This window comes from Rhipicephalus sanguineus, chromosome 3 (assembly GCF_013339695.2).
Source record: "Rhipicephalus sanguineus isolate Rsan-2018 chromosome 3, BIME_Rsan_1.4, whole genome shotgun sequence".
NCBI classification, from domain to species: domain Eukaryota; kingdom Metazoa; phylum Arthropoda; class Arachnida; order Ixodida; family Ixodidae; genus Rhipicephalus; species Rhipicephalus sanguineus.
Window position 1 is genome coordinate 203,708,986 of NC_051178.1, and position 25,595 is coordinate 203,734,580.

Genomic DNA, 25,595 nt, shown 5'->3' on the forward strand with positions numbered 1-25,595 from the left:
GCAAATACAAACGAACCTTACCGGTGTTCATGCTCACACTGCAGGCTCCGTAAACACAAGCTCCCGGTGGTACGTTGATGCCGATCCTCGTAAAAAAAAACCGAGGCACAGGGTTCACCACGATTCACCACACACTAAGAGACACTACCGTTTGATTTCACCCGGCTGGCTTGCGCGTACCAATAAAGTTACGGCAATCGCTACACGGTCAGTTGAAAGCTTCACAAGCTCTAACAAAAAAAAAAAACGCCTTGGAAGAATCATCGCCCACGCAGGCGAATGTTTACACCGCTAGCTAGCTTTGCGAGCAGCGCAGAAAGGCCAAGCTCAAAAAAATTCCTTACGTGGCTGTAACACTGCTTTTCGAAAAGCTAGAAAGCTTGTCTTAGGTGCGAGGGGGAAAGTATAATGAACACGACACGGATGCACGATGAAGAAAGGGAGTGTCATAACTTTTCGCTTCGTCATGATGACTCGCTGTTGAGAGTACGCTTCACTCCGAATCACAAGATGCACCAGACAACCTAGCCGACGTCTGCTATCACCGTCGTCTGCCACGATTTGATGCATCGCGTAGATTTCACATAGTGAAAGAGCTACGTGGTTAGAGGCACTTTGAGCTTGCGCGGCCTCACAAAATGCGCATTCTTCGTCAAAGGAGCATCAAAGGTAATTTAATACTCTTTACTTTCGAAAACTGGTTGCTAGCGCACGTGCGTGCAGTCGACCACAATATAATACCGACCGCACGAGCTGATGCCGAAATTGCCGTCTGCGTCGTCTGTGACGAGCCGTCTGCCATCGAGAGCATATAGTTCTGGCCGCGCATTCGACAGAGCAGTGCTCTCGACAACAGACAGCTTGGCACTAAACGGCTCAGATGGCAATTTCGGCACACGCTCGAGTGTTTCATGTTATTTTGTTACCGACTGTACGTTTAATTTATTTCTACAGACTTACACCCTTTATTTATTATTACTTGACATGTGATAGCTTTTTGTTTTGTTTAGTTTCGCGGCATACAACATGCACTACGCTCTTTTTTTTTTTTAATTTGCGCCTGATTCCGCACGTATGGAATGCCTTGCAATATCGGAGCAGTGGGCCCTTAGCGGACAAGCCTAAGACGTGCAGCGGAAGCTGCATTTCAGAGAGCATATCAATTGGAAATTTAACGTCCATCCAGCTGAAGAAGCTGTGAAATAATAAGCTTCGGTGATGGCTAACTGAAATACTGTCAGCAATTTTATTTTCAATGAGGTGTAGTTGACATGCTCTTGTAAGCCTATCCGTCGGCGGTTTGAACAAATATTGCATGCAGTGTTACAAGTTTTGCATTTTATCGAATCAAGTAGTGGAATGCAACCCAAAGAATGGCAAAAATATGGACCTTTATGGATTATTTGTGCGACCTAATGTTTTATTCAACTGCACGCGTTAACGTGTATTACTTTTTTTTCTTTTAGATACCTAATACGTCATTTTTATGTCAACAGTGCCCACCTTACGAGCGCGAGTGAGAATATTGTACGTGGCATTATGGTGCTCGACTGCTTACCCGAAGGTCGCGAGATTGAATCCCGGCCACCACGGCCGGGATACAATCTCGCGACCTCCTGGTCAGCTCTAGAATGCTATAGACCCGTCTGCTTAGATTTAGGCGCACGCTAAAAAGTCCTAGGTGGTCGAAATTTCCGGAACCCTACACTACGGCGTCTATCATAATCATCGTGGTTTTGGGACGTAAAATCTCAACGATTATTAATAAAATATCTTCCGCTAAGTTAAAGATGAACAAAACAACTTGTTGCCAAACACCATGTTTGGTTTCCGCCCAAACCTCTCGACACAGGACATCCTTCTACTTTTAAAGGAGGAAGTACTAACAAATGTTCCAACAGCAGGAGAAAACATTGTCATGGCCATCGACATAAAAGGCGCATTTGACAACGTAAGCCATAAGGCCATACTAGATGGGCTAGCAGAAACGAACTGCGGTCAAAGGACGTACCAATACGTCCAAAACTTCCTTACTAAAAGAACCGCTGTCATCAAAGTAGGAGAAGACGAATCTAAAGTCTCCCACCCACCGAGCAAAGGCACACCTCAAGGCGCTGTGATCTCGCCTACGCTTTTCAATATAGCTATGATTGGTCTAGCCAGAAAACTCGAAGATATTCCAGACATCCGACACTCCTTCTATGCGGATGACATCACTATATGGACAACCAAGGGTAGCCTGGCAGAAAAAGAAGAGCGGCTCCAATTTGCAGCTAAAACAATCGAAGAGTACACTAGAGAAAGGGGACTTCAGTGCTCAGCAGACAAATCGGAACTCATTCGATTCTCCAAAAGTAAAAAACAAAGGACAGACCCGAGCCTTCGCCTTGAGGTCAAGTTAGAAGGCAATATTATTCCAGAGAAAACGACCGTTCGAATCCTAGGGATGTGGCTACAGTCCAATCAGCGATGTCTCCACACACTGAACATGATTAAACGAACAGCTCAACAAATTGTTCGTATGATAGTCCGAATAACGAACAATCGTGCTGGACTGAAAGAGCAAGACGCGCTTCGTTTGGTAAAGAGCTTAGTCATCAGCAGACTAACGTACTCGCTACCCTACCACAACATGAACAAAGAGGAGAAAGAAAAAGCCGACAAAATAATAAGGATGGCGTATAAAGCGGCTCTGCGACTACCACAAAGCACTTCAACTGCGAAGCTGTTAGCGCTTGGACTCCACAATACCTTTGATGAGTTGGCTGAAGCGCAAGTGACCACACAGATTAACCGCCTGCTACAGACGCCAACCGGCAGAGAACTTCTTCAGAGGATCGGTCTCGGTGGACAAGTACAGGCACATGGAAGAGCTAAGGAATTGTCGTGCTTAGTCAGAGCCTGGTACAAGATATGTCCCCTACCGAAGAACATGGATCCAATTCTACATGCTGGAAGGCGTAAAGCAAGAGCAGCTTACATAGATAAAAAGACAAAATATTTGAATACGGCAAGATTTACAGACGCAGCACCATATCAGACTAATGCAAAAAATATGGTGGCTGTGGTCACAGACCGAAAAGGAAACATTACAAGTTGTGCCTCCATAGCCCAAGCCTCCATTACAGAAGCGGAGGAGATAGCGCTAGCACTGGCAATCAAGGAGGGCAGGGAGCGAAAAGCCCCACTGACAATAATCACGGATTCGAAGGCTGCATGTAGGAACTACGAAAGGGGTAGAATATGTACGAAGGCCTTCCAAATTCAAACCAAAGCTCCTAGAGATTTTCCAATTGAATACACCCAAACGATTATCTGGGCGCCAGGGCATGCGGGCGTCACCGGGAACCAGTTTGCGGATGAGGCGGCTCGAGGCTTCACAAATCACCGAGCTTCCTTGCACACTGCAATAGAGGACCCAACGCCCCTAGACCCTAATTTTGCTACAATTCTTCAGTATTACAGGGAGAATAGAAAACTCTATCCAGCACCGCATAAGAACCTCACAGCAATGGAATCTGCGGCGTTACGCAGACTCCAGACAAACACATACACGAACTTACACAGGCTACATGTATTCTACCCCACAGCATACAGAGATATATGTCCGTGGTGCGGGGCCCCACCAACTCTGTTTCACATTACATGGGAGTGTACACTTCACAACGAAGAACACCACAACATGAATAACACAGAGGAAAAATGGGAGGCACTGCTGTCCAGCTCGGCCTTTGATGATCAGCTTTGTCTGATCCAACGGGCAGAGAAGATGGCAAGGGCCAGCGGAGCCCTGGAATAGGGGCCCGACCATTTGCTTTGCTCCGCGTTATACGCAAATAAAGTTTCTCTCTCTCTCTCTCTCTCTCCGCTAAGTTAAAAAAGAACGAGTTCAAATGAAAACTCATGGCGCCGAGATAAAGCGAACGGTGGAAATCGTCAGACAGGCTGAGCTGGACGCGAATGAAAATGAGTCACGGCGAGATGATACCACACCGTGTTTTGATGCGTCATCGCTGCCATGTTGCTCGCAAGAGTGGTCCGGATCAAACTTAGAGTGTATGATCCTATGTACAGCGTTTTTGCAAACATTTTTGCTTCGTCAGTCTACATGAGCGCAGTTTCCGGTCGAGCAAGAAATATTGCAACTGCATCGCCGTAGTTGACATTATCGTCGGGCAATCGGAGCCCGCCATTGGGCAGTGGCTTACAACGGTCATTTCTTTAGATTTTTGTTTCGAGGATGCACATACGCTTCTGTGCGTCGGTTACGCAGAAATTTGCTAGCAAAAGAGTATTGCGAAGTAGGGTTTGGTTTTTCTTGCGCACGGTGTAAGAATATTCAGGTGTTGACACTGCGCGCGCCTAAGCGGCCAGAAAATGTTCGGTCGTCGGTCCGTTGAACGGTGCGCCGCGCTCGCCGTGCCCTCTCCTGTTGCTCTCTCGATTTCGCCCCTCGACGCCGCTTGGCGGATGCACATTATCCAACAAAATGGCGCAAAAAAATGCACGTTATCAGCAGCATGCGCGTTGCTATGGAGACGACTGCCCCGCTTTTCGTAGCGCCCTCCAAGACGGCGCCGATGAAACTGCAAATCATCTGATAAGAACCCGAACATTATCTGGACGCGCGTGGATTGCGGTTTCCCATGCGTTGGTGGAAGAGTGTCATCACCTGAGTATATTCTTACACCGTGTTCTTGTGCTTAGCTACAGTGCCAGCGGAAACAGATTAGCGCAAGTGACTGTCGGCCGGAGCGGCAAAATCACTACACACGGTGCTGTGGTCTCCAAGCACGCCGATAGCAAGAGGGCGAGCACATTCTATTTCGCAAAGCAGGGGCAGCCGGCTGCGCTAAACACACAAAATGAAATTGTAGCCCATGGTAGCCCATGATCTTACAGTAAGGTAACGATTAAGATGTTATAACATGGGTACCCTTCTGTAACCACCCCTGCTTTGAAAAAAATGGAATGTAGCTGGCAGTCTCGCTACCGTCGCGCTCGGAAAAAAACAGTGCGCGTGTCGCGATTTGATAGCTCCGGCCACCAGTTACTATAGGACTCATCTTTGTCCATTGGGACAATATACATATGGGTGCAAATCATGAATTTTGCGGAAATATAAAAGAAAACTAGATTATCTTGAGCAATATTGCTAACGTGGAATTGTGATGTTTCCATGGATGCGAAATCAATCAGTCTTGAAAGCTCTTCGAACCAAGGGTCTTTTCACATTTTGCTCATGTCATGCAGGAGGCCGGTCTAATGAAGCGTAGCGAGGACGCCCGTGCCCAAGGTGGCTCAATGCCATTTTTCAGCTTACAGGGAAAGGTATCGGTTAGCTTAAGGAACTTGTTTTACGTATGTACATCTCGCTGGCTTTCACGTACTCATCTCATCACGAGTAGTCGACAGCGATTCTGTTGCACTTAGAAACAACAAGGTAGAAGTTCGGGGGACAATGGAAAGGCTGAAACTGTCGCAGCCTTGAAGACAAGTCCGCTTGTCGAAACGGTGGCTTTAGCGACACCCCATGTTCCAAGGATTTTTCCTCACTGAAAGCAACAACGACAACACAGTCTAGTTAATGGTACGATCGCCCCCAACAAGATCGCTTCATTACGCAACATTTCAAGAGATACCACGCATTGTGGAAGTCGAGTTCATGCGAAACCGTCAGCGAGTAGCTGCTTATGCCGATACCTTGAGACAAGTCCAACGAGGCGGGTCAACGTCTTTGTGTAAGTTGAGCTGTGTGCGCATCGTTCGCTTAGCAGGCACGTTGACTACACCAGCATCGAAAGGCTATAGCTCATTGCTTGACGTAACGTTGGCACTCAGGTTACGGCACAGACGTCACTTTCATCGAAACGGAATGTAAGCAGCGTTCGTTGGCGTATTCCCGCGGAGACAAGCAACGCTAGACTTGTTGAACCATATGAGCACATATGTAAGCGCTCGTGTGCTCCATTAAAATCGCAAACTATAAAAAATGGTATGTATTTGTCTTGTTTAATCCATGCAAATTCTGGGATAAAGTTTTCAATGCCGATTTTTGCTGTCCTGGGTTTATATAAATTGTGAATCACCTGTGGTGCATACTCGTATACCATGGGCCTTGGTGCGCATGTATGTGCCGTGCGTGACTGCGGGAAATGGCCAGTCATGTTCATCATACACTCAAACCTTCCTATGCCAATTTTGGTACGTACCAAGTTAAGGAGGCCACAGATAGAAACGGAGAAAGTGCCCTTGATTCGCAAAGTAATGTATCGCATTAAAAAAAATCTGGATCGTGCCACCACGGATGCTAAGCCTTATATAAATCTGTCCCTGCGTAAAAATATCAGTGCTGGTTGATTTTCTTTTCTCCTTTCCACAAGCTTGATCAATGTAGATCGTCTTTCAGGGCATGCCACGTCTCCCATGCCCTCGTATCTACCAGAGCCCGATTCATCAGTTTAAAAGCCTAACCAGTTTTTTTGCGAACTGAATTGTTGCGAAACCCTCCTCTCTTTGTCGCTGTATGCCACTGGAACATGTTACGAAATCAAAAGTCAATCACTTTATTGAGCAAGCGATTACATGTAATCGAGAACTTTATTATAGGGTGCTATAACAGACAGCACAGTTTTGAGCACTTGAATTTGGCGGTAACTGACGTAGAAGGCCCAGTTTTGCCACGAGAAGTCTCGCGCTACCGCACGTTTCGACAGGCGCATTGTGAATTTATAATGAGTAAGCACTCTATGTCTACTTTCCTCAGAATATCGTGCGGGCGGTCGTCTGTAAAGTAGCGCGTTGCGTCAACGGTTCCATTGCTCTTGTTAGAAATGGCGGCGTAATTTGGGTGCGATGCAGCGAACTGGTGTGTAATCACATCAAGGAGCAAACTTCTAAGAGCACGGGTGCGCCGACGATGACGCAGAGCGGCGAGCAGCATGAACGGAGTGAAAATATAATGTTCCGGCGGCTGGATTTAAATTCGTTGCACTAATGCGTGAACAACAGGTGCATGCTTGACTAAAAGGAATAGAACAGACTTAAGAATGTCCCTCGGGGCAAGCAAGCGCGTTCATACGCTTTATGCGTTTTCCGCAACGCTGGTGGTTTCCTGAAGAATGCCCCTCGCGAAATCCAGCGTGTTGAAACGCTTCGAACTCGCATGTTCTACTTAGATTTCGCACACGAGGCACCGCCTACGCAATGGTGAAAAGAAAGACGTTTAGCGATCACCATAGGACTTGTGCTAGTTGCGCCACCGAAAGCGACAACATGGCAAAGACTTAGAAACTTGTGGGAGGACGAGGAGGAGGAGGAGGGAGGGAGGAAAGGCAGGGAGGTCAACCAGACGCGCGTCCGGTTTGCTACTCTACACTGTGGGGGGGGGGGGGGGGGGGGGGGGGGGGGGGGGGGGGGGGAGGAATTAAAAGAAAGAAAGAGGGAAGAGAGCACTGTCAGGATACATGTGCGCCTGTCCATTGCACGCCTACAAACGATCGCTTAACCCGGTTGATTTTAAGAATAGCACCAAAGCCGGCATCGCTTTGCGGGCCTGCGACGCGTAGGGCCACGATCCCAGGATTGTCCGCAAGGGAGGATTGTCCGTAAGGGCGGCGATGGATACTTCCACAATACTTGCGCTTTATTGGAAAATCCCCCCTAAGAGTTTTCGTATAATCTTTTCCCTCGCCCTATGAGCACGACCGGATATTAGCCGGCGCGGCTATAGTAAGACAGCGACAGCCACTCTATCGTCTCATTTTTCCTGGTGTCTCGAGCCCTGGCAACAGTATAACCCTGCCCTTGAAGGCCCAGACGCGAGCACTTCGGAAAGGCATTGACAGTCTCAGTGCGCTAGTTAATTATGCATTACACACGAAGCTTTTATAACTCACAGATTTTAGCGGCGGCGTCGCATGCGAAAGACGTAGCACCGGCGAGCGTACGTAAATGCGGCCCTCGAAGACGCGCCGGTCACATGCGTATTTATAAGCTCCGTTTTCCAATAATTGATGCTCTGTCGATCGTGGGCTTCTTGGTGATTAGCCGTTTCTGGTATGCCAGTCTGATCTTTTATCGATGTTACTTGTCATTTCACATTGCCACATTTCATTGTTGCCTGGATGTGATCGCATGACCGCCGTTGCTGCCTGTAGCAGCGGAAATGTTGTGTTGCTAAGCGCCTGGGTGAAGGTCTATTTACCAATTTGGAGGAGGGAAACGGTTAGAGGGAGCACTGTGCAATGTGAAAGAAAGAAAGAAAGAAGAAAGAAAGAAAGAAAGAAAGAAAGAAAGAAGGAAGGAAGGAACGAAGGAGAGAGAAAGAAAGAAAGAAAGAAGGAAGGAACGAAGGAGAGAAAGAAAGAAAGAAAGAAAGAAGGATAGAAAGAAAGAAAGAAAGAAAGAAAGAAGGAAGGAAGGAAGGAAGGAAGGAAGGAAGGAAGGAAGGAACGAAGGAGAGAAAGAAAGAAAGAAAGAAGGAAGTAAGGAACGAAGGAGAGAAAGAAAGAAAGAAAGAAAGAAAGAAAGAAAGAAGGAAGGAAGGAAGGAACGAAGGAGAGAAAGAAAGAAAGAAAGAAAGAAAGAAGGAAGGAACGAAGGAGGGAAAGAAAGAAAGAAGGAACGAACGAAGGATAGAAAAAAAGAAAGAAAGAAAGAAGGAAGGAACGAAGGAGAGAAAGAAAGAAAGAAAGAAAGAAAGAAGAAAGAACGAAGGATAGAAAGAAAGAAAGAAAGAAAGAAAGAACGAAGGATAGAAAGAAAGAAAGAAGGAACGAACGAAGGATAGAAAGAAAGAAAGAAAGAAAGAAGGAAGGAAGGAAGGAACGAAGGAGAGAAAGAAAGAAAGAAAGAAAGACAGAAGAAAGAACGAAGGATAGAAAGAAAGAAAGAAAGAAAGAAGGAACGAACGAAGGATAGAAAGAAAGAAACAAAGAAAGAAGGAAGGAACGAAGGAGAGAAAGAAAGAAAGAAAGAAAGAAGGAAGGAAGGAACGAAGGAGAGAAAGAAAGAAAGAAAGAAAGAAAGAAGGAACGAACGAACGAAGGATAGAAAGAAAGAAAGAAAGAAAGAAAGAAGGAAGGAAGGAAGGAACGAAGGAGAGAAAGAAAGAAAGAAAGAAAGAAAGAAAGATAGAAAGAAAGAAAGAAAGAAAGAAAGAAAGAAAGAAAGAAGGAACGAACGAAGGATAGAAAGAAAGAAAGAAAGAAAGAAAGAAGGAAGGAAGGAACGAAGGAGAGAAAGAAAGAAAGAAAGAAAGACAGAAGAAAGAACGAAGGATAGAAAGAAAGAAAGAAAGAAAGAAGGAACGAACGAAGGATAGAAAGAAAGAAAGAAAGAAAGAAAGAAGGAAGGAAGGAACGAAGGAGAGAAAGAAAGAAAGAAAGAAAGAAAGAAGAAAGAACGAAGGATAGAAAGAAAGAAAGAAAGAAAGAAAGAAAGAAAGAAAGAAGGAACGAACGAAGGATAGAAAGAAAGAAAGAAAGAAAGAAAGAAAGAAAGAAAGAAAGAAGGAAGGAATGAAGGAGAGAAAGAAAGAAAGAAAGAAGGAAGGAAGGAACGAAGGAGAGAAAGAAAGAAAGAAAGAAAGAAAGAAGGAACGAACGAAGGATAGAAAGAAAGAAAGAAAGAAAGAAGGAAGGAAGGAACGAAGGAGAGAAAGAAAGAAAGAAAGAAGAAAGAACGAAGGATAGAAAGAAAGAAAGAAAGAAAGAAGGAACGAACGAAGGATAGAAAGAAAGAAAGAAAGAAAGAAGGAACGAACGAAGGATAGAAAGAAAGAAAGAAGGAAGGAAGGAACGAAGGAGAGAAAGATGAAAGAAAGAAAGAAAGACAGAAGAAAGAACGAAGGATAGAAAGAAAGAAAGAAAGAAAGAAAGAAGGAACGAAAGAAGGATAGAAAGAAAGAAAGAAAGAAAGAAAGAAAGAAAGAAAGAAGGAAGGAACGAAGGAGAGAAAGAAAGAAAGAAAGAAAGAAAGAAGGAAGGAACGAACGAAGGATAGAAAGAAAGAAAGAAGGAAGGAAGGAATGAAGGAGAGAAAGAAAGAAAGAAAGAAAGAAAGAAAGAAGAAAGAACGAAGGATAGAAAGAAAGAAAGAAAGAAAGAAGGAACGAACGAAGGATAGAAAGAAAGAAAGAAAGAAAGAAAGAAAGAAAGAAGGAAGGAAGGAAGGAACGAAGGAACGAAGGAGAGAAAGAAAGAAAGAAAGAAAGAAAGAAAGAAGGAAGGAACGAAGGAGAGAAAGAAAGAAAGAAAGAAGGAACGAAGGAGAGAAAGAAAGAAAGAAAGAAAGAAAGAAAGAAAGAAAGAAAGAAGGAAAGAAAGAAAGAAAGAAAGAAAGAAAGAAAGAAAGAAAGAAAGAATTTTCCCGACAGGGCAAGGGCTGTTCCATTTTTGTTTCAATACACACGTCGAGTAGATTCCGAGTGGTGTTAACGATTTCTTCTCAACGGAACAAGGAACGATCAATGGTTGACGAAACATTTCGAAAGCGACTGTTAATTAAAGATATCAAAGTGTGAAGGACTGCTAAGACGCTGAGAAATAGCCAAGCCAACTCGTTCTATCTACTGTTAAGTTCAATGTTAATAAAATTTCGGAGGGAAGCAACGTTCCTCCAATCGATTGCTTTTAAATAATTTCTCGATTGTTCTCTTTGGACAGTGATTAGTAACTGCAATGACTTAGATATGTGAAAGAAGTAACTGTATTGGTAATCGATTACATTTTTTTTCTGTGGCGTTTGCAGTATGATCCTGAAGCGTATTCAACGTTTTTACATTTATTCTCAGACCCAAACCACTGAAATTTTCGATGGAGGCGAAAATGCTTGAGGATAGTCTAATTAGATATAGGTGCACGTTAAAGAACCCCAGGTGGCCAAAGTTTCCAGAACCCTCCACCACGGCGTCCCTCATGATCATATGGTTGTTTTGGGACCCAAACAATTATTAAAGATGCCAGGTTAACCTCTCTGCGTTTCCTTTTCATCTATTTCTCTCTTTTTTGACTTTCACTGACGTAAACTCTAAATATTTACACACCATCAATTCTTTAATGCACATAGCCCACGCGGCATAATATACTACAGAGGTTTGACTTTCTATTTTTCTTCTTTATTTTTTATCAGCGTGTGCTAATACGGACGACTTTATTCCCGCTATTACTTGTTTTTGATATATTAGCAACTAGAATGCCTAACTCATAAATTTTATTAGGAACAGGTAGTTCCATTTCATCCATGGAATTTACGACAGTGCGCAGGCTACAGACGTAGGCAGCCCAATACGTCTGAGGATTAGAGTTATTTAAATATGAAAGTGCTTTTAGTATTGTTTTCAGAATGTACAGCGCTTGATTTCACAAGACATCTTCATCTATACTACGAAGATAGGCGAAACGGTCTTAAAGCCTGTTTGAATAACACGCTGTTTTTATGTTTTTCGAGTTAACAGACAAGTGAAATGAATTAGGGACTGAGAATATAAGTTCAATCCCTCCTGTTTTAGTGATCTTTGATGAGCACACGCAAAAAACGTAGCTGCCGCGGTGAAACCAAGCAGAATAACAATGACAAAGACTTTTTTGAAGGCCTGCTCTATATATATTGTCATGAGCAAGTCCTTCGTCCTTGCTTTCGCCTTTTTCATATAGAAACTCGTTCTCGCAATAAATTTGCCCTGCTTCAGCCCGTGTTTGTAGTGCACTGAAAAGCTTTTTTTTTCCTTTTTCGCTTTTGTGATTTATTAGACAAGGTTGCGTGTTTCTCTTCTTACCTGAATGCTCGCTCTATATATTAATTTCGAAATGTTAATATGCCTTTATTAATGGAGAGCAGCATAACCACTTTTAACAAGCATTTTTAGACTCGCGTTACTAAAAGCTCATTCATTATAAGTGCCTCAATGTAGGTTGTTATATGCCAATCAATATAATTATCTCAATAGTCATTATAAGTACTCCGAAGTGGTCGAAAGCGGCGAGCGTAGTAATTATTACTTCTAAATATTCGTTGCAACACAATGCTTTTATACAAAGTACGAAAATGCTCTGTGAAGTAGTGATGGTTAAACGAACAGTGACGCGTATGTCGGTTTGCTTCCTTTCTTGAATGCGTTGGTGCTTTTACGCGTGTAAGCTTCCGTGTGAATATTTCTTTGTTTTTTTTCCTCTCATTATATAGGACAAATTGCGAGCACATTTTCTAGATATGGGAAATGGAAAAAAAATGGCGAAGCTTTCACTAAGCCACGAAAGGCTTGAAACAGCGAAACTGGACGATTCTGAAGACGATTGTGGCTGCTACAAGGTTGTTTCTAGACCTTAGGTAGGCGATGCAGGTTCTAAGTTGCTTCTAGTTCGTTGCTAAGCTTTAGCTAGGTGATGCTGGCTTGTTTCTACGTTGATTATCAGCGCAGTGAGGTTCGAGTTAAACCCCATACTGTGACAGACACGACACGGTTGTCCAAACTACAGAAACTCGCGCGGAGACCAAACGTTCGCACCTCTCATAGATCTACGGGCACGCCTTCGTTGGTGTAACCCTTCCATCGCTTCGGGCTCTTCTCGCAGCCGCCGTTGCCTTTCCCGTTCCCTAGTATTCTCTCGTTGTACGTACTCGGGATCTTCGGCTCGCCGCCGTCGCTTCGCAGCCATTTGTCGTTGGGCTAACTATTGCCTTCATCATTTTTGGTGGACAGGGGGGAGTAGTGGGATTTACCCAATTTCTGTGACACAAAGCTGTTTATGATGAGAGCTATTTGTTGAGCTAACTGTTGCCTTCTTCATTTTTAGATGCAAAGCAGCTTTTGCGCAGGGCTTTGTCCGTAGTTCCATTGGCGACCGTCCGCTTTCTAAAACCTACCATAGCCATCTGTAACATATTGAGCGCGCGCTCGCTCCAAGGATGTCTTCTTCGTGTTGTTCTTCGACCGCAATCATGATTATACGTGCAGAGCACTTTAGGGGCCCTGGCTGCCGTATGCTGTCCTAGCTTGGCGTAACGCAGACAAAACCACATGTCCTGGCACGCGCTAGCGCATTCGGGCCTGTGTAAGGGGCTGGGTAAGACGCTGTGGCCTTTCCCCCTTACATTCTTTCAGCAATCACGTGATGGCTTCGGGGAACGAGATTCTGCAGACGCGCGATGAACCCGCGTGACGTGCTCCAAGAAGAGTTGGGGACGAGTAACAGCAACAGCAACTACAGTGAATTCATGGTGTGCTCCACATGCAAGGACGCGTTAACATCGGGCAAGGTGCCCGTGATGAACGGAACTTTAAGTCGACCCTTCGCTGCTTCGCATCCCTACATGGTTCTCTTTAGTGGGAGATGGTGAAATTTTTTTTTGTGGACCAGTGGTGAGTAGTGGGATTTACACAATATCTGTAGCACATACCCGTTTATGATGATGATAGTTTTCTGGATCGACTCACAAGGAACGATATGCTTAAAGGGACACTAAAGGCAGATAACAATTTATATCAGAGTGAAAGCTCAATGTATGACAACTTCTAAAACGGCAATATTATCAACAACAGTGCCCTACTTACCGAGAAATTAAGCTAAATGTATCGCATGATGAGTGCCACAAGTGGGACATTTTCGAAGTGATCCCGATGACGTATGAGAGTCTGCCTACAATAAATCATTAGTAATCAAACTAGCAGCAATTAAAAAAGAACCTTCCGTGCATCAAAAGACGTAATAAAATGCTGCTTGTTCGTTTCCTTTTGATTCATGGAAAAAAGAACCTCTGTGGCGTTGCCATGGGGAACGGCGCGCGTGGTTCAAAGGTTCCGTTTTCGCCGAACTGCGCTTCGCCCGGCGCCCTGCTTCGCTCACGCGGTCGCGTCTCAGTGGTAGTTTCGGGATCGCGTACTGCCGCGTGTGTTTTGCGCGCTCGTGAAAGTCGCTCTGACAGAAAGTTCGACAAAATGCCGCATGCAAGGACGCCGGCACTACGAGCCCTCAGCAGCATACCGCGTTCCTCGGGGCTCAAGTCGCTGAATTGCAGCCCAGCGTAGCGAGCCAATGTCTCATTGTCAACTTGTCGATGGCTTCGATGGTCGTTGTTGCTGCTGTGGGTCCCGCTACTTTCGCTCTGCTGCTACTAGTGTCGGAGGCCGCGCAGTACAGGCGGGCAGGCATAAAAGTAGCACTACGCAGTTTCTGGACCGCTATTTCAACAATCAACGTCGACTTAATATTTGCCTTTAATGTCCCTTTAACAGTTTCGCTGTTAAACGTAGTAAGCGGTTATCTGCCACACGAGTCTGGAGGAAATGGTTTGACGACGTACGCGGCAGAATTTTCAGGTTATTCATATCATAACCCGACAGTCATATACGTCAAATCCTCTCCCTCCCATGCCAATTTTGTTCTACACCAAGTTAAGGAGGCGATCATGAGAGCACCCAGACGTAGGCGGCTAGACAGACAGACAGACAGACAGACAGACAGACAGACAGACAGACAGACAGACAGACAGACAGACAGACAGACAGACAGACAGACAGACAGACAGACAGACAGACAGACAGACAGACAGACAGACAGACAGCTAGATAGATAGATAGATAGATAGATAGATAGATAGATAGATAGATAGATAGATAGATAGATAGATAGATAGATAGATAGATAGATAGATAGATAGATAGATAGATAGATAGATAGATAGATAGATAGATAGATAGATAGATAGATAGATAGATAGATAGATAGATAGATAGATAGATAGATAGATAGATAGATAGATAGATAGATAGATAGATAGATAGATAGATAGATAGATAGATAGATAGATAGATAGATAGATAGAAACGCTCAAGGTGCCAAAGGTTCGCTAAGAAATGGTTCGCACTTAAAACCGGAACTGTACAGCGCCCAACCTGCATTTTTCGTCCAATTCAATCTTCTGTATATAAGTAAACTGAAGGTAAGTGGACAAGTATTGACCATTATAAAGGAGTGTATTTCTTGCTTGAATTTTTTTGGCTATAAAAAGTACGAAGACACACCAACACTATATTCTTGTGATCGAAGCTTCAACTCCTACACACGTACAGCCGCAAAAGAAAGTTGATTTGGCGATCACGCGACATGAGAAAACATCGCCGCCAAAAATAAATTATGTCGCCATTCTTATTCTCATCCTTCCACCTTATCTTTTATTGTCTTTTTTTATGATGGCCAGACGTTTGCATTTTGACGAAAATAACTTAATCTGCCCCTGCAAACATTTCTGTCATTCCATAAATTGTAGCGCTGTCTGTATATGTTGCTGTCAGTGTTGACGTCCCTTCTGCGCCGGTCACGTGCTATGGATTATTCGATCGAGAGAAAAAAACATCGTTCCGGAGTGAACTTTGTTTCACCATGCATTTGCATGCAATACCTAACTCTGAGATAAGAACGCGATGTGTCCATCGCGTAATAGCGCTAGTGCAATTTTTTGCAATGTTGAGGGAATGATCGCAACGCAAACAAGTCTGTTGAGTATTCGTGCAAGTGAATACTGGAACGACGGTAGGTTGCGTGTACGAGTTCGTTGGAAAGCTTTCCGTCAATCTTATTGCGAAAGACCGCTGAAATGAAGTCCTGCAGTGCTTTCTTGCGTGTCATTCTGCACACATACTTGGACATAAACATGTGGCGTCATCCTATCATTTCCCAAACGCCAGTGAGGCAACACAAGGTAGGCATTGGCCCAGAAGCTATATACTACCAAGCTCACAACGGGGACGATGGTTTTTTGCTCGTGGATTCCTGTGCTAAATGATTATTTTTATACAAAGTGACATAACTTGCTAGACTCAGTGTTGTTTTTTTTTTTAAAGGCAAATGCCTTAGATGCCTTATCAAACGGAAAGATTGACCGTCGGCGTCGGCGCCGCCAGTATCAACATGAGTGATGCAGAAAATCATCCCGCGATTGCGTCACCATAAGGCGTCGTCATGACGTCACTATGATATTACATAACGTGACGTCACGTGATGACGTCATCAAATTGTCGCATGGTCAAAGGTGGCACTTCTGGAGACGTTGCGAAACCACGTTAGGTGTATAAAGCTTTCGCAGGGGATCGGAGGAGGATCAAAACATAGACTGATAAGAAAAAGAAGATGGATTTCGCCTTCGAGTCGTCTTCGGCGAATGCGTAAGGCACCCTGTGAGTTTTTTTTTTCTTAAGAGCCGAGTGAATTGACATGCAGCTAAACTCCTAATCATTTCTCTTCGTGCCATGGCCTACATCCCTGCCACTTTAAAAAGCCACGGTCCATTTAGGCTTCGCTAAAGAGAGCGCAGGCGAATGCCTATATTTTCATGAGAGACTCATTAAATTACTGGGTCGTTCTCAGTCGAATGCATGGTTCCTGCCCCATGAAACTTTCTGTTGGACGTTTCGGGAGCTCACCCCAGGCAACGAAACATTCATTTTTACATTCGTTCCCATTGTTCTTATTATCACTAGCACCAAATGTACAACTCTGGCGATGAGGGCGGCGCGGCACTAGTCGACTGAATGAGGGATGAAAATATCTTGTTCTAAATAGAATCGAGGTCAGAGAATGCGAAGTTCACCGAGGAAAACTGTATGCATATATTTACATGGCTATTTAAAAACTGCGCTATGGCTTATCAACGTGCGCTGCCAATATTTTTTCTAGCGAATCCCGTGTGTCCGCTCGTGTAGTAGGAGGTCGCACACAATATAAAGTGTAAGCTCTTTCTTTTTTTGTCTTGTGTCACTGGGAGGTGTTGGCCACTCATGAATCATAGAACAATGCCGAGCCGCGGCGACGACAGCTCGCACAATCACGCGAAAACCCGGTTCTCCTCCGAAGGCCTTCGCATTCGGAGGGGGCCGGTAGTTCTCCAAAGATCCACATCCTGCCACATCTCCTACTCGACGGGACCCACCGTGTTCTTCTCCCCCAGCCGGAGTTCCAACGCCGGGTCTTCGCTGCCGCACCAATCTCCCTCTCGCTCTCTCTCTTACTAGTCGCCTTCGCCATTGGCTTCGTGCCTGTCACGTGGGCCCGTGACGTATCGGTCCAGTTGCGCCGCGCTGCCGCTGCGCGACGCCACCGACGCTCATTTGTCGATCGCGTCTCTTGTCGGTACCACCGCACGAGGCAAGACTGCCCCTTCGTCCGGAAGCCTCGCACCGCCAGTTGCGGCGAAATTCCACCTGCTCTGTTGTTGACTGTGATCGTGGTCTGGCGGCGGAATTGCGACGAATTGAAACGACGACTACCGTGGTTTCTACTTCTAGAGGCCGCAACTGCTTCTACTGACCTTGAATAGAGACAGCGGGAGATTTGAAAAGAAAAGTGCTTTGTGGCGAAGCCGACTGTGACGTGGGTGTGATTTGAAAGTGCGAGATCGGTGTTCTGTTTGGTTCGACCCGGGCGAATCTGTGACTCTATAACTTTGTTTTGTTTTTGTTTTTTTTTTCACTGGTGCTGTGAGAAAGCATGCTTTTCAGCCCAGGTTAACTCGTACCACGATACATTCTAGTTATACTACGCAAGAGATACGCTCTGGTGGTGCCGGGAATAGAAAGAAGACGACGAAAAGCATGGATTGTCGTCGTGCCGCAGCGGCGTCTGCTGGCGCTGTGACTGTTGGGAAGACGTTCGTCGGTGGATCGCATGCCAGGATTTCAGTCTTCTTTCTTATTGGGACTCTTCTGGGAGTCGTCTTGCTCGCCTCACAAGGTCAGTGCAGTCTCGCACAGCATGCGTGATATCGCGGTATCGGTTGTCGTCTGTACTCCAGTTCGCGAGAATGTTGCAACTCACTTGTCATATAACCAGTGAAAATGACCTTACGCGATTTTGTCATGGGTATGAGTTCAACAGTGGTCTACGATTTTTGTGGCGTTTACCAAACAGGTTTTAAGTGTAACTCATTGAACTAAGAAATCCTGGCACTTTGATCAAAATATAAGCTTTCTAGCTCATGATACAATCGACTCTTCTCGCAACGTCTCCGGAAAGACAGATGCCTTTCTACAAATCGTGAGAACAGTGTACTCTGAAGGCTTTTCTTGTTTGTTTGTTTCTTTCTTTGCTTGGTTGGTACTTCCAACAAGCAACTCCAACATGATACTCTCCAACAAGAAACTTATGTATGTGTCCTCCAACGCATCACATGTCGTTGTTCTGAACTCTGCAATGACCGAGTGCTGACTAAACTACATCGCATGTGGGCATAGTTCTTGCGTGTGCCAAACATTACCAGGCTGTGTGGAAACGAGAACTTCTGAGCTCACCCGACGCAATATCATATCTTTCTTCTTATGTTTATTCAAATGCTAATAACCAAGTAAAAATGGGTAGTCATCGCTAAGAAATGGCGGCAACAATTCCTTCATTTAGTTTTATTTCAATAAAAAAGCCATGCTCCAGTGCAAACCTTAGAAACGTATGTGTTTCAAGACACACAAACAAGGCCTGTTCAATTAGAGCACCATTCAAAGTGGTCACTCATCTCTTGCACGCATTTAGTTCATTTGTAGTATGCGCACTCAACCTGCGTTTCCAATGGCATCTAAGCTGGGCCGGCACTTCCAATAAATGTCCAGAGCACGTCGATGATGCTGCCATTTAATTAAGGATTCCATTTTCGTGCGCGCGTTTTTTTTTTCTTCTCACCCCTGATGACGCAATCACGAAATATATAAAAAAAGCCGTTGCGTGCCCTGACGATGTTTTATGCGCATACCAACGGCAGATCTTACGCAATGTAATTTCAGAACGCACCGCTCATCGAAACCCCAACATCATTTGGCAGGCTTGCTGCGATAGTGCTTTTCGCTAATTAGCTGCCAGTGAATTTTTAATGTCGCTAATGGCTCTGTGGTAAACTTCAAGCACGGCAAAAAACGGGATGCGAATGCGAAAAACAAAAACAAGGGTGCATATTTTGCGTGCATAATTTTATAGTTTGGCGTTATATTTAGTGTTTGAACCATGTTATAGGAAGGAAGCTGAATTGTTTCGCTCTGTTTTGTTTGCTGCGTTATAGTAAAGCAGGATGTTAAATGGCATCACATAGCATTGTTGCTTGGCGAAAAATGCCAGCCTTCCCGGAGTGGTCATAAAAAAACGGGAAACAAATTATCTGCGGAGCAATCAGAAGTGAGAGCTCTTTTTTCTTAAACTTTTTTGAAAACAAAGCAACGTTTGATATTTTGAATAAATGCTCAGCTTGCACACTAGGCAACCATGTGTGTTTACTCATATTTGTGCATCCTTACTTACAGTTTTTCAATTTGGCGAACAAGCAACTTAACGAGCCGGAAAAGGTCTCGCGGAACTCGTATATTAATTTAATGTTGTCTACATTGCATAGACAACACTTATTGAAAGAACAAATTTCAAAAAAGAAACCATGCAATACGGGCCTCGCTCGCCATACGCTCACAGCGCTTTCTTCTGATTTTGCCGTTGTCTGGTAAATGACGGCTCGATTAACTATGCAAACTACACATTCCTCCACACATTATGCTTATAACAAGCTGCAGAAAATCTGGCGTGTGTGCAGAGAAAACTGCGTTTCATTATTCATATTATAGAACGTTATGAACCATTAAAGACTATAGAGAAGTTAAATTTCGTGCAGGCACAACATGAATATACACCTGAGGGTCGTTGCGAGATCCAGCAAATGCCATAAGCGTTCAGACCAAAGCCTTTTATCGCATCTACTCTCCAGCCTGTTCAGTTATTCATTACGATAATTATACGTGCACGCTAGGCATGCTGCAATCAATGTTAGGGTCCCATGGTCATTTCTTCCTTGCTTCGTATCGACGAGCCACTTCGTTCTCTGTTGCCCTTATGTCATGACGCCCCAGCTTTTCGGTTGCTTCCGCGCTTGCGGGAGTTCTGATTTATTTCAAACGTTTGAGCCACGCTTGCGCTAGCTGCTTGGACTAGAGGTAGCTCTTTCTGCGGATGTGACAGGCAGGTAAACGTGGTCTTGGAAATCCCTGAAACAATGCTGTGACCATAAGCTTTGCTAATGTTCTCACGAATTTACATGAGCAGTTATACTTAACGAGAATCACCTGTTAACGACGCTCCCAGTCCGAACACAACATGTGTACGGAATAAAACTGTGTGAATAGCGCGCATCGGTGCACGAATTGTCTTTCGCCTTGCGGCACGCAAGCCTTACCTTACCCTTCTGCCCAAAAGATGAGCAGAAAAATATAACATTGGATGTATTATGGCCTTGCTTTGCAGATATTAATGTATGTTCAGTTTATCTACATTCCATATCTGGACACTTTCGTATTCCACTTCTTTCTGATTTTTTTTTTTACACAATCGATTTCTTCTATTATATTCTGCTGCGCTTCTCGGACAGAATTCACAAAACTTCTCTTCCGTAAGTGCGTTTTCCCTTTGGTTTCCCCATACGAAATAGCGTGTGTCGCCATTTTACGCACTGAATATACGACGCCACTTCAGCGATGGCTTTAAATGGCCTTTTACATCTGCAGCAAGACATTCAAGAAGGCGTACAGGAGAGAGAGAGAGAAAGAGATACGAAGAAGAAAGACAGGGAGGTTAACCAAGCTTTGGCTCGGTTGTCTATCCTGCACTTGGGGTGGGGGAAGGGGAAATAATAGAAAAGAAAGGGTAAAGAAGAAAGAAGTAGAGTAAGAAAGGGATGGATGAACGGTTTGAAACCACACAACACGAACTCGCGCTGTTAGTTCACAGGCGCTCGTCAAGTCCGGTGGTCCTCAAGAAGCACAAGAGGGCTTTCGTGGCCTTGCGCGTATGCGAGACCGTAGGCCAAGGTCCCAAGATCTTCTTTTCTGTCAGCGGTCTTGAGTCCAGGTGACGGAGCTTGACTTCGATACTGCGTCGTTGAGCTTGGTATGATGGGCAGTGGCATAGAATGTGTTCAAGCGTCTCCTCACAGGCATACAGGGAATTGGCGGCTGGTCGAAACTTACTCGTGACTCATGATGACGAGTCGTTACTGTCTGTAGGTGCCCTACAGTCATTGCTGCTGGTACTGTTATCATGTTTAGTTAGATATTCATAGCCTTGCATCAGTATACTGGACTTCATCAGTATACTGCATCAGTATCAGTATACTGGACATTTCTATGGCTGTGTACAGTTTCGTTGAGCAGAGTGCAAGCGTTACGTCCCTTCTGATAGCACCTGACAGGGACTTGCTCCTTGCTTTCTTTTTTTCTTTGTGAATTGCATGCTTTGAAACGACAGCAACAACAATCTTGGTGCTCGTGATGATGATGATCCTTGCAAAGTAATGCACTCCGCGCTGTTAAGTGAACGATGTCACCCATGGGTCATACGTGACCATTTAGAATTCACATAGCTTGAATACGTTCGTACAAACGATAGGCTACTGCTACTAATACTTGTTGGGGTTTTACGTTCCAAAACCACGATATTATTACGAGGGACGCCGTAGTGGACGGCTCCGGAAATTTTGACCATCTGGTGTTCTTTAACGTGCACCTATATCTAAGTACACGGGCGTCAAGCATTTCGCCTCCATCAAAATGCGGCCGCCGCGGCCGGGATTCGATCCCGCGACCTTCGGGTCAGCAGTAAAGCACCATAACCACTAGACCCCCTCCCCCCCGGCGGGTATAGTATTGCTATGTACCGCTTATTTTCACGGTTCTTTAAGGCTTCTGCGCGTGTTAATCAAATAGATCGGGTGTGCGTACGCCAGTAGCGTCGGAGTAGCAATGAGCTGTAACAAAAAAATACCCAGAGTGGCTTTCCTAAAGCTAAAGGATGGCATCCACATCAGAGTGGGTAACGCGAGATTAGAATTAAAAAAAAAATTAGGTCGGCTCCGCACTAGTGGCGCGAAGACTGAGGTATCAGCGGAGCTGGTGGCGTTCCCCTCCTCCTTACCCTCACCTCTCTATTTTTCTCTTCCTTTCTCTCTCTCATTTCTTTCTCTTTATCGATCTTTCTATCTTCCTTTCTCAATCTTCCATTTCTTTCTCTCTATCTCTGTATTTTTCGCTTCCTGTTTCTATCTCTTTCTCTCGCTCTCTATATCTTTTTCCCTCTTTCTTTGATTCTCTCTCTTTCTCTCCTTCTTTTCCTTTCTGCCTTTCATTCTCTCTGTTTCTCTCTATCTTTCTATGGTATATTTTACTCTCTCCTCTCCTCCTTTTCCTCCTCCTCTACCTCACATCTGTCCACCCCCTTTCTATACTGTACTAAACAAGGCTATGTAGAGCTCTGTTAGCCGCTCGCCTTCGGATGGTGTGTACGCGGGTTCGAATCTCGCCTCGCGAAGATCTTTTCCCCTAGAGTTTCTCTCTCTCTCTGTCTTTATTTCTCTTTCTTTCTCTCTATCTTTATTTCTCTTTCTTTCTCTCTTTCTGTACTCGTCGTCTAGCCCATCAGAGTTATTGCATCCCGCGCCGGAGAAATCTGCGCTTGTGTTTTAGGAGCGAAGCAGAAGATGAGGACGACGACGACGATGAAGAAGAGAACGAAGAGAGCGCGTGCCGGTTCATGAAGACGTTTTTCTGGTGACACCGCACAAACTATGGCGAGCTACAACAGCTTCGCTACTAAATTCCTCTACATTGCTTTAAACTCTCTCTCTCTCTCTCTCTCTCTCTCTCTCTCTCTCTATATATATATATATATATATATATATATATATATATATATATATATATATATATATATATATATATATATATATATATATATATATATACTAAATAAAACTATTTTTTTCACGAGGTTAACTTATCTTACAGGTGGCTGCAAATTGTGTATAGCCTGAGGTTACCTACACGGCACTTTTTTTTAGGCAGATGCTGGCAGCGTATTCAAGTAATAGTTAGTTAAGATTAAATCCCTAAATGTAGGTGCCAAGCGAGATTGAACTTAAAAGTAACGTTAACAATACGCTACATGGTCGCGTCCGTTATGCTATCTTTGTAACAAACTCCTTAAGTCTGGTTAAGCGAGACTTAAGTTTAGGCGATAATCATTAAGTTTGCTTGATTAGATTTCCACCGCTGTAGGAGACTACACAGAGAGAAAGGCATGTTTATGTAACGTATAGTTAGTGCCACGCAGCTTTCACGGTTGCTCTAAAAGAAAGTAGCACTAAATACCGACATCCATGTTTTCCATTTTTTGAGGAAGAATATTTTTGTCATTGCAGGCAACTGAAGCAAAAACAACACAAAACCACTTCGCGCCTTGTCAGCGTTTAAGCAGCACAAGACCTGAGGATAATCTCCGGGGCACCCGAGGCAGTTGCCTAACCAGTGGCGAGGCGCATTGCAGAGAAACTAAAAGCGCCGCCACTGCAAATGGAAGAGGCTAAAGGGCTGGGACGGTTGCGTGTTTAGGCGCCTGCTGTAGCGAGGCAGCGCTATCAAGTTACCCGCTCGCAAGTGACAAGCACGTGCAGTCACACAAGCAAAATGGTTGGCTATAGCGGCGCAAGGTACCCGCGTGATTGGAGGAAAAAAAAAGATAGGCACAGAAAGGCAAGCAGGTGACTTATGACGCAGAATGCTGGGAGCGAGGACTCGAAAACGGAAAGTGTTTGGATATTGCGAACGGAGTATCCGGTTGCCCCCAGCGCGTAATAGGAGCCGCGCACGCCATCTTGCGGGAATTCAACGAGCGATAAAAAGCTGCACGCCGAGGTACATTAGATGTGCAGTTTAGGACAGTGTGTATGGCTGACATTGCGGCTTATTGACATGAGGGGGTGCGCAAGTGTGTGGGCGATTATCTCGGTAGGGTTTTAGGTCAGTTACGCAAAGAACTAAAGGGTTTCAGCGTAAGTATAAGCTGTAGGACGGAGCGAGAAATTCTTGCGTGGCCAGCACAACAAGCGCAATGGAAGAAAATTCACTGTAGCGCTTAGACCGGGGGCCTCAAACTCAATTCAGCTAGCGGGCCGCAGTCCCGAAATTTAGTCTCCCGATGGGTTGGGATGGTGAAGGCAAAAGCGGGGGGAGGGTTGGGGCAGCTTGAGCATAATGCCAGCTAACGTTGCCTTTTGAACGAAGGTCTTCCTCATATCTAGATACCATGTCTCATATATGGATCATTTCTGAAGGGATTTGACGTCAAGTTCCGAGAAATGTATCAGTACAGATCATTATAATGACTGAAATCTGGGCGCCAATTCTGAAATATAGAGTTTTTGTTCTACGGTTATTTTTCAATACATAGTGACCGGATGAGATTCCTCACGAAAGAATGCTTGAGACCAGACACGTCTGCGTACTTCACAAACATGCTTCTTAAGAAAAAAACTCACAGGGTCCCATAGGCATCCGCCTCAGTTGACTCGAATGCGAATGCCGTGTTCTTCTTTTTATTCTTATCTATGTAATGGTCCTCCCGCGCCCACCTCCGAAAGCGTTATTCAACTAAGGTGTTTTTCATTGCCTCTAAGATATGAGGCATTGTAAACTTTCTACACCTCACCTTGTTTTGCACCGCCTCTGTCATCGGCGAACCTTTGAGCAAGCGATAATGTCACGTGATGACGTCATCATAGGGCGTCAATTTATATGACGTCATGATGACATCACAGTGACGTCACAAACTGTGGCGAGTTGTGTCGTCATGATGACGTCATATGATGATGTCATCACGTGATAATGATTTTTTGCATTGCTCGTGTTGACGCTGTCGACGGTCAATTTTCGCGTTTGATGAGGCATCTAAGGCTTTCGCCTCTAAAAAAATGTGGGATGAAGACGGGCTTGTGTGTGTGGGCCGTGCCACATGCGGCCCGCGGCCCACATGTATGAGGCCCCTGATTTAGACGATACGCTATATTTTGTTCAATTTATATCCGTATATCTCGCAAGCTAGCCGAGCGTTGTTATACTTCACGGGGGAAGTTTCTTTGGATCCTTGCCTCATTCTTTAATTGAGTGCGGTTCGTCCAATAAACTTGGTCGATCCCAGATGCTTAGTATAATTAAAGGTAATGCGCTGTCTTGGTGCAGTGATCCTGACAGTCATGATAGGAGTGATCAATATATGTCCCTGCAATGTTCCCAATGTGATTTGCAAGATGAATTTATCTTTGGAGTGACAGCTACCGCACACCTCATACCATCCACTCTGAAAGTTTTCCAAGCAGCATGTTATAGCGAATGTGCACGCAACAACTTTAATCTGTCTCTCAACTCAACTGTCTTTTAACTCTAATGGGCTTGCTAATAGGCCAGTGCCACGTAACAACTTCAGTAATGTGTCGACCGAGTTCCTTTGCGTCGTCTGTTTGCGCCGGTGTTCCAGGATTGTCTGCTCCGAAGACGGCATGTCGTCTTCAGATACATAAAGGCTTGCACCTGTGTCAGGTAAAGCGACTGAAGGACCACATATGCACCTGTTCTGTTTTGTACTTTCGATTATTCGCCGTGGCAGCTTAAAGGCACGTGAGGAGCCTGTTCGAGAGCGTGGGATCGATTTCCGGCCACGGAGGCCGCACTTCGATGGACGCAAAATGGGACAACCCCTATGTATTTGCATTTATGCAGACAAAGAACACTAGATGGCCGAAATTGATCC

At 44.7% G+C, this 25,595-nt stretch overlaps 1 protein-coding gene across 2 annotated transcripts in view; it reads left to right on the plus strand.

Annotated features, from left to right (window-relative positions):
- Positions 1-17,110: 17,110 nt before the first annotated feature.
- The window catches only part of LOC119388129 (hemicentin-2), a 282,504-nt gene continuing 274,019 nt past the window's right edge, over positions 17,111-25,595 (plus strand). For both annotated transcript variants that reach the window (XM_037655779.1, XM_037655778.2), the window contains exon 1: positions 17,111-17,729. In XM_037655779.1, coding sequence (XP_037511707.1) covers positions 17,591-17,729 — 139 coding nt within the window. In that variant the 5' untranslated portion in view covers positions 17,111-17,590. The remainder of the gene's footprint in view (positions 17,730-25,595) is intronic.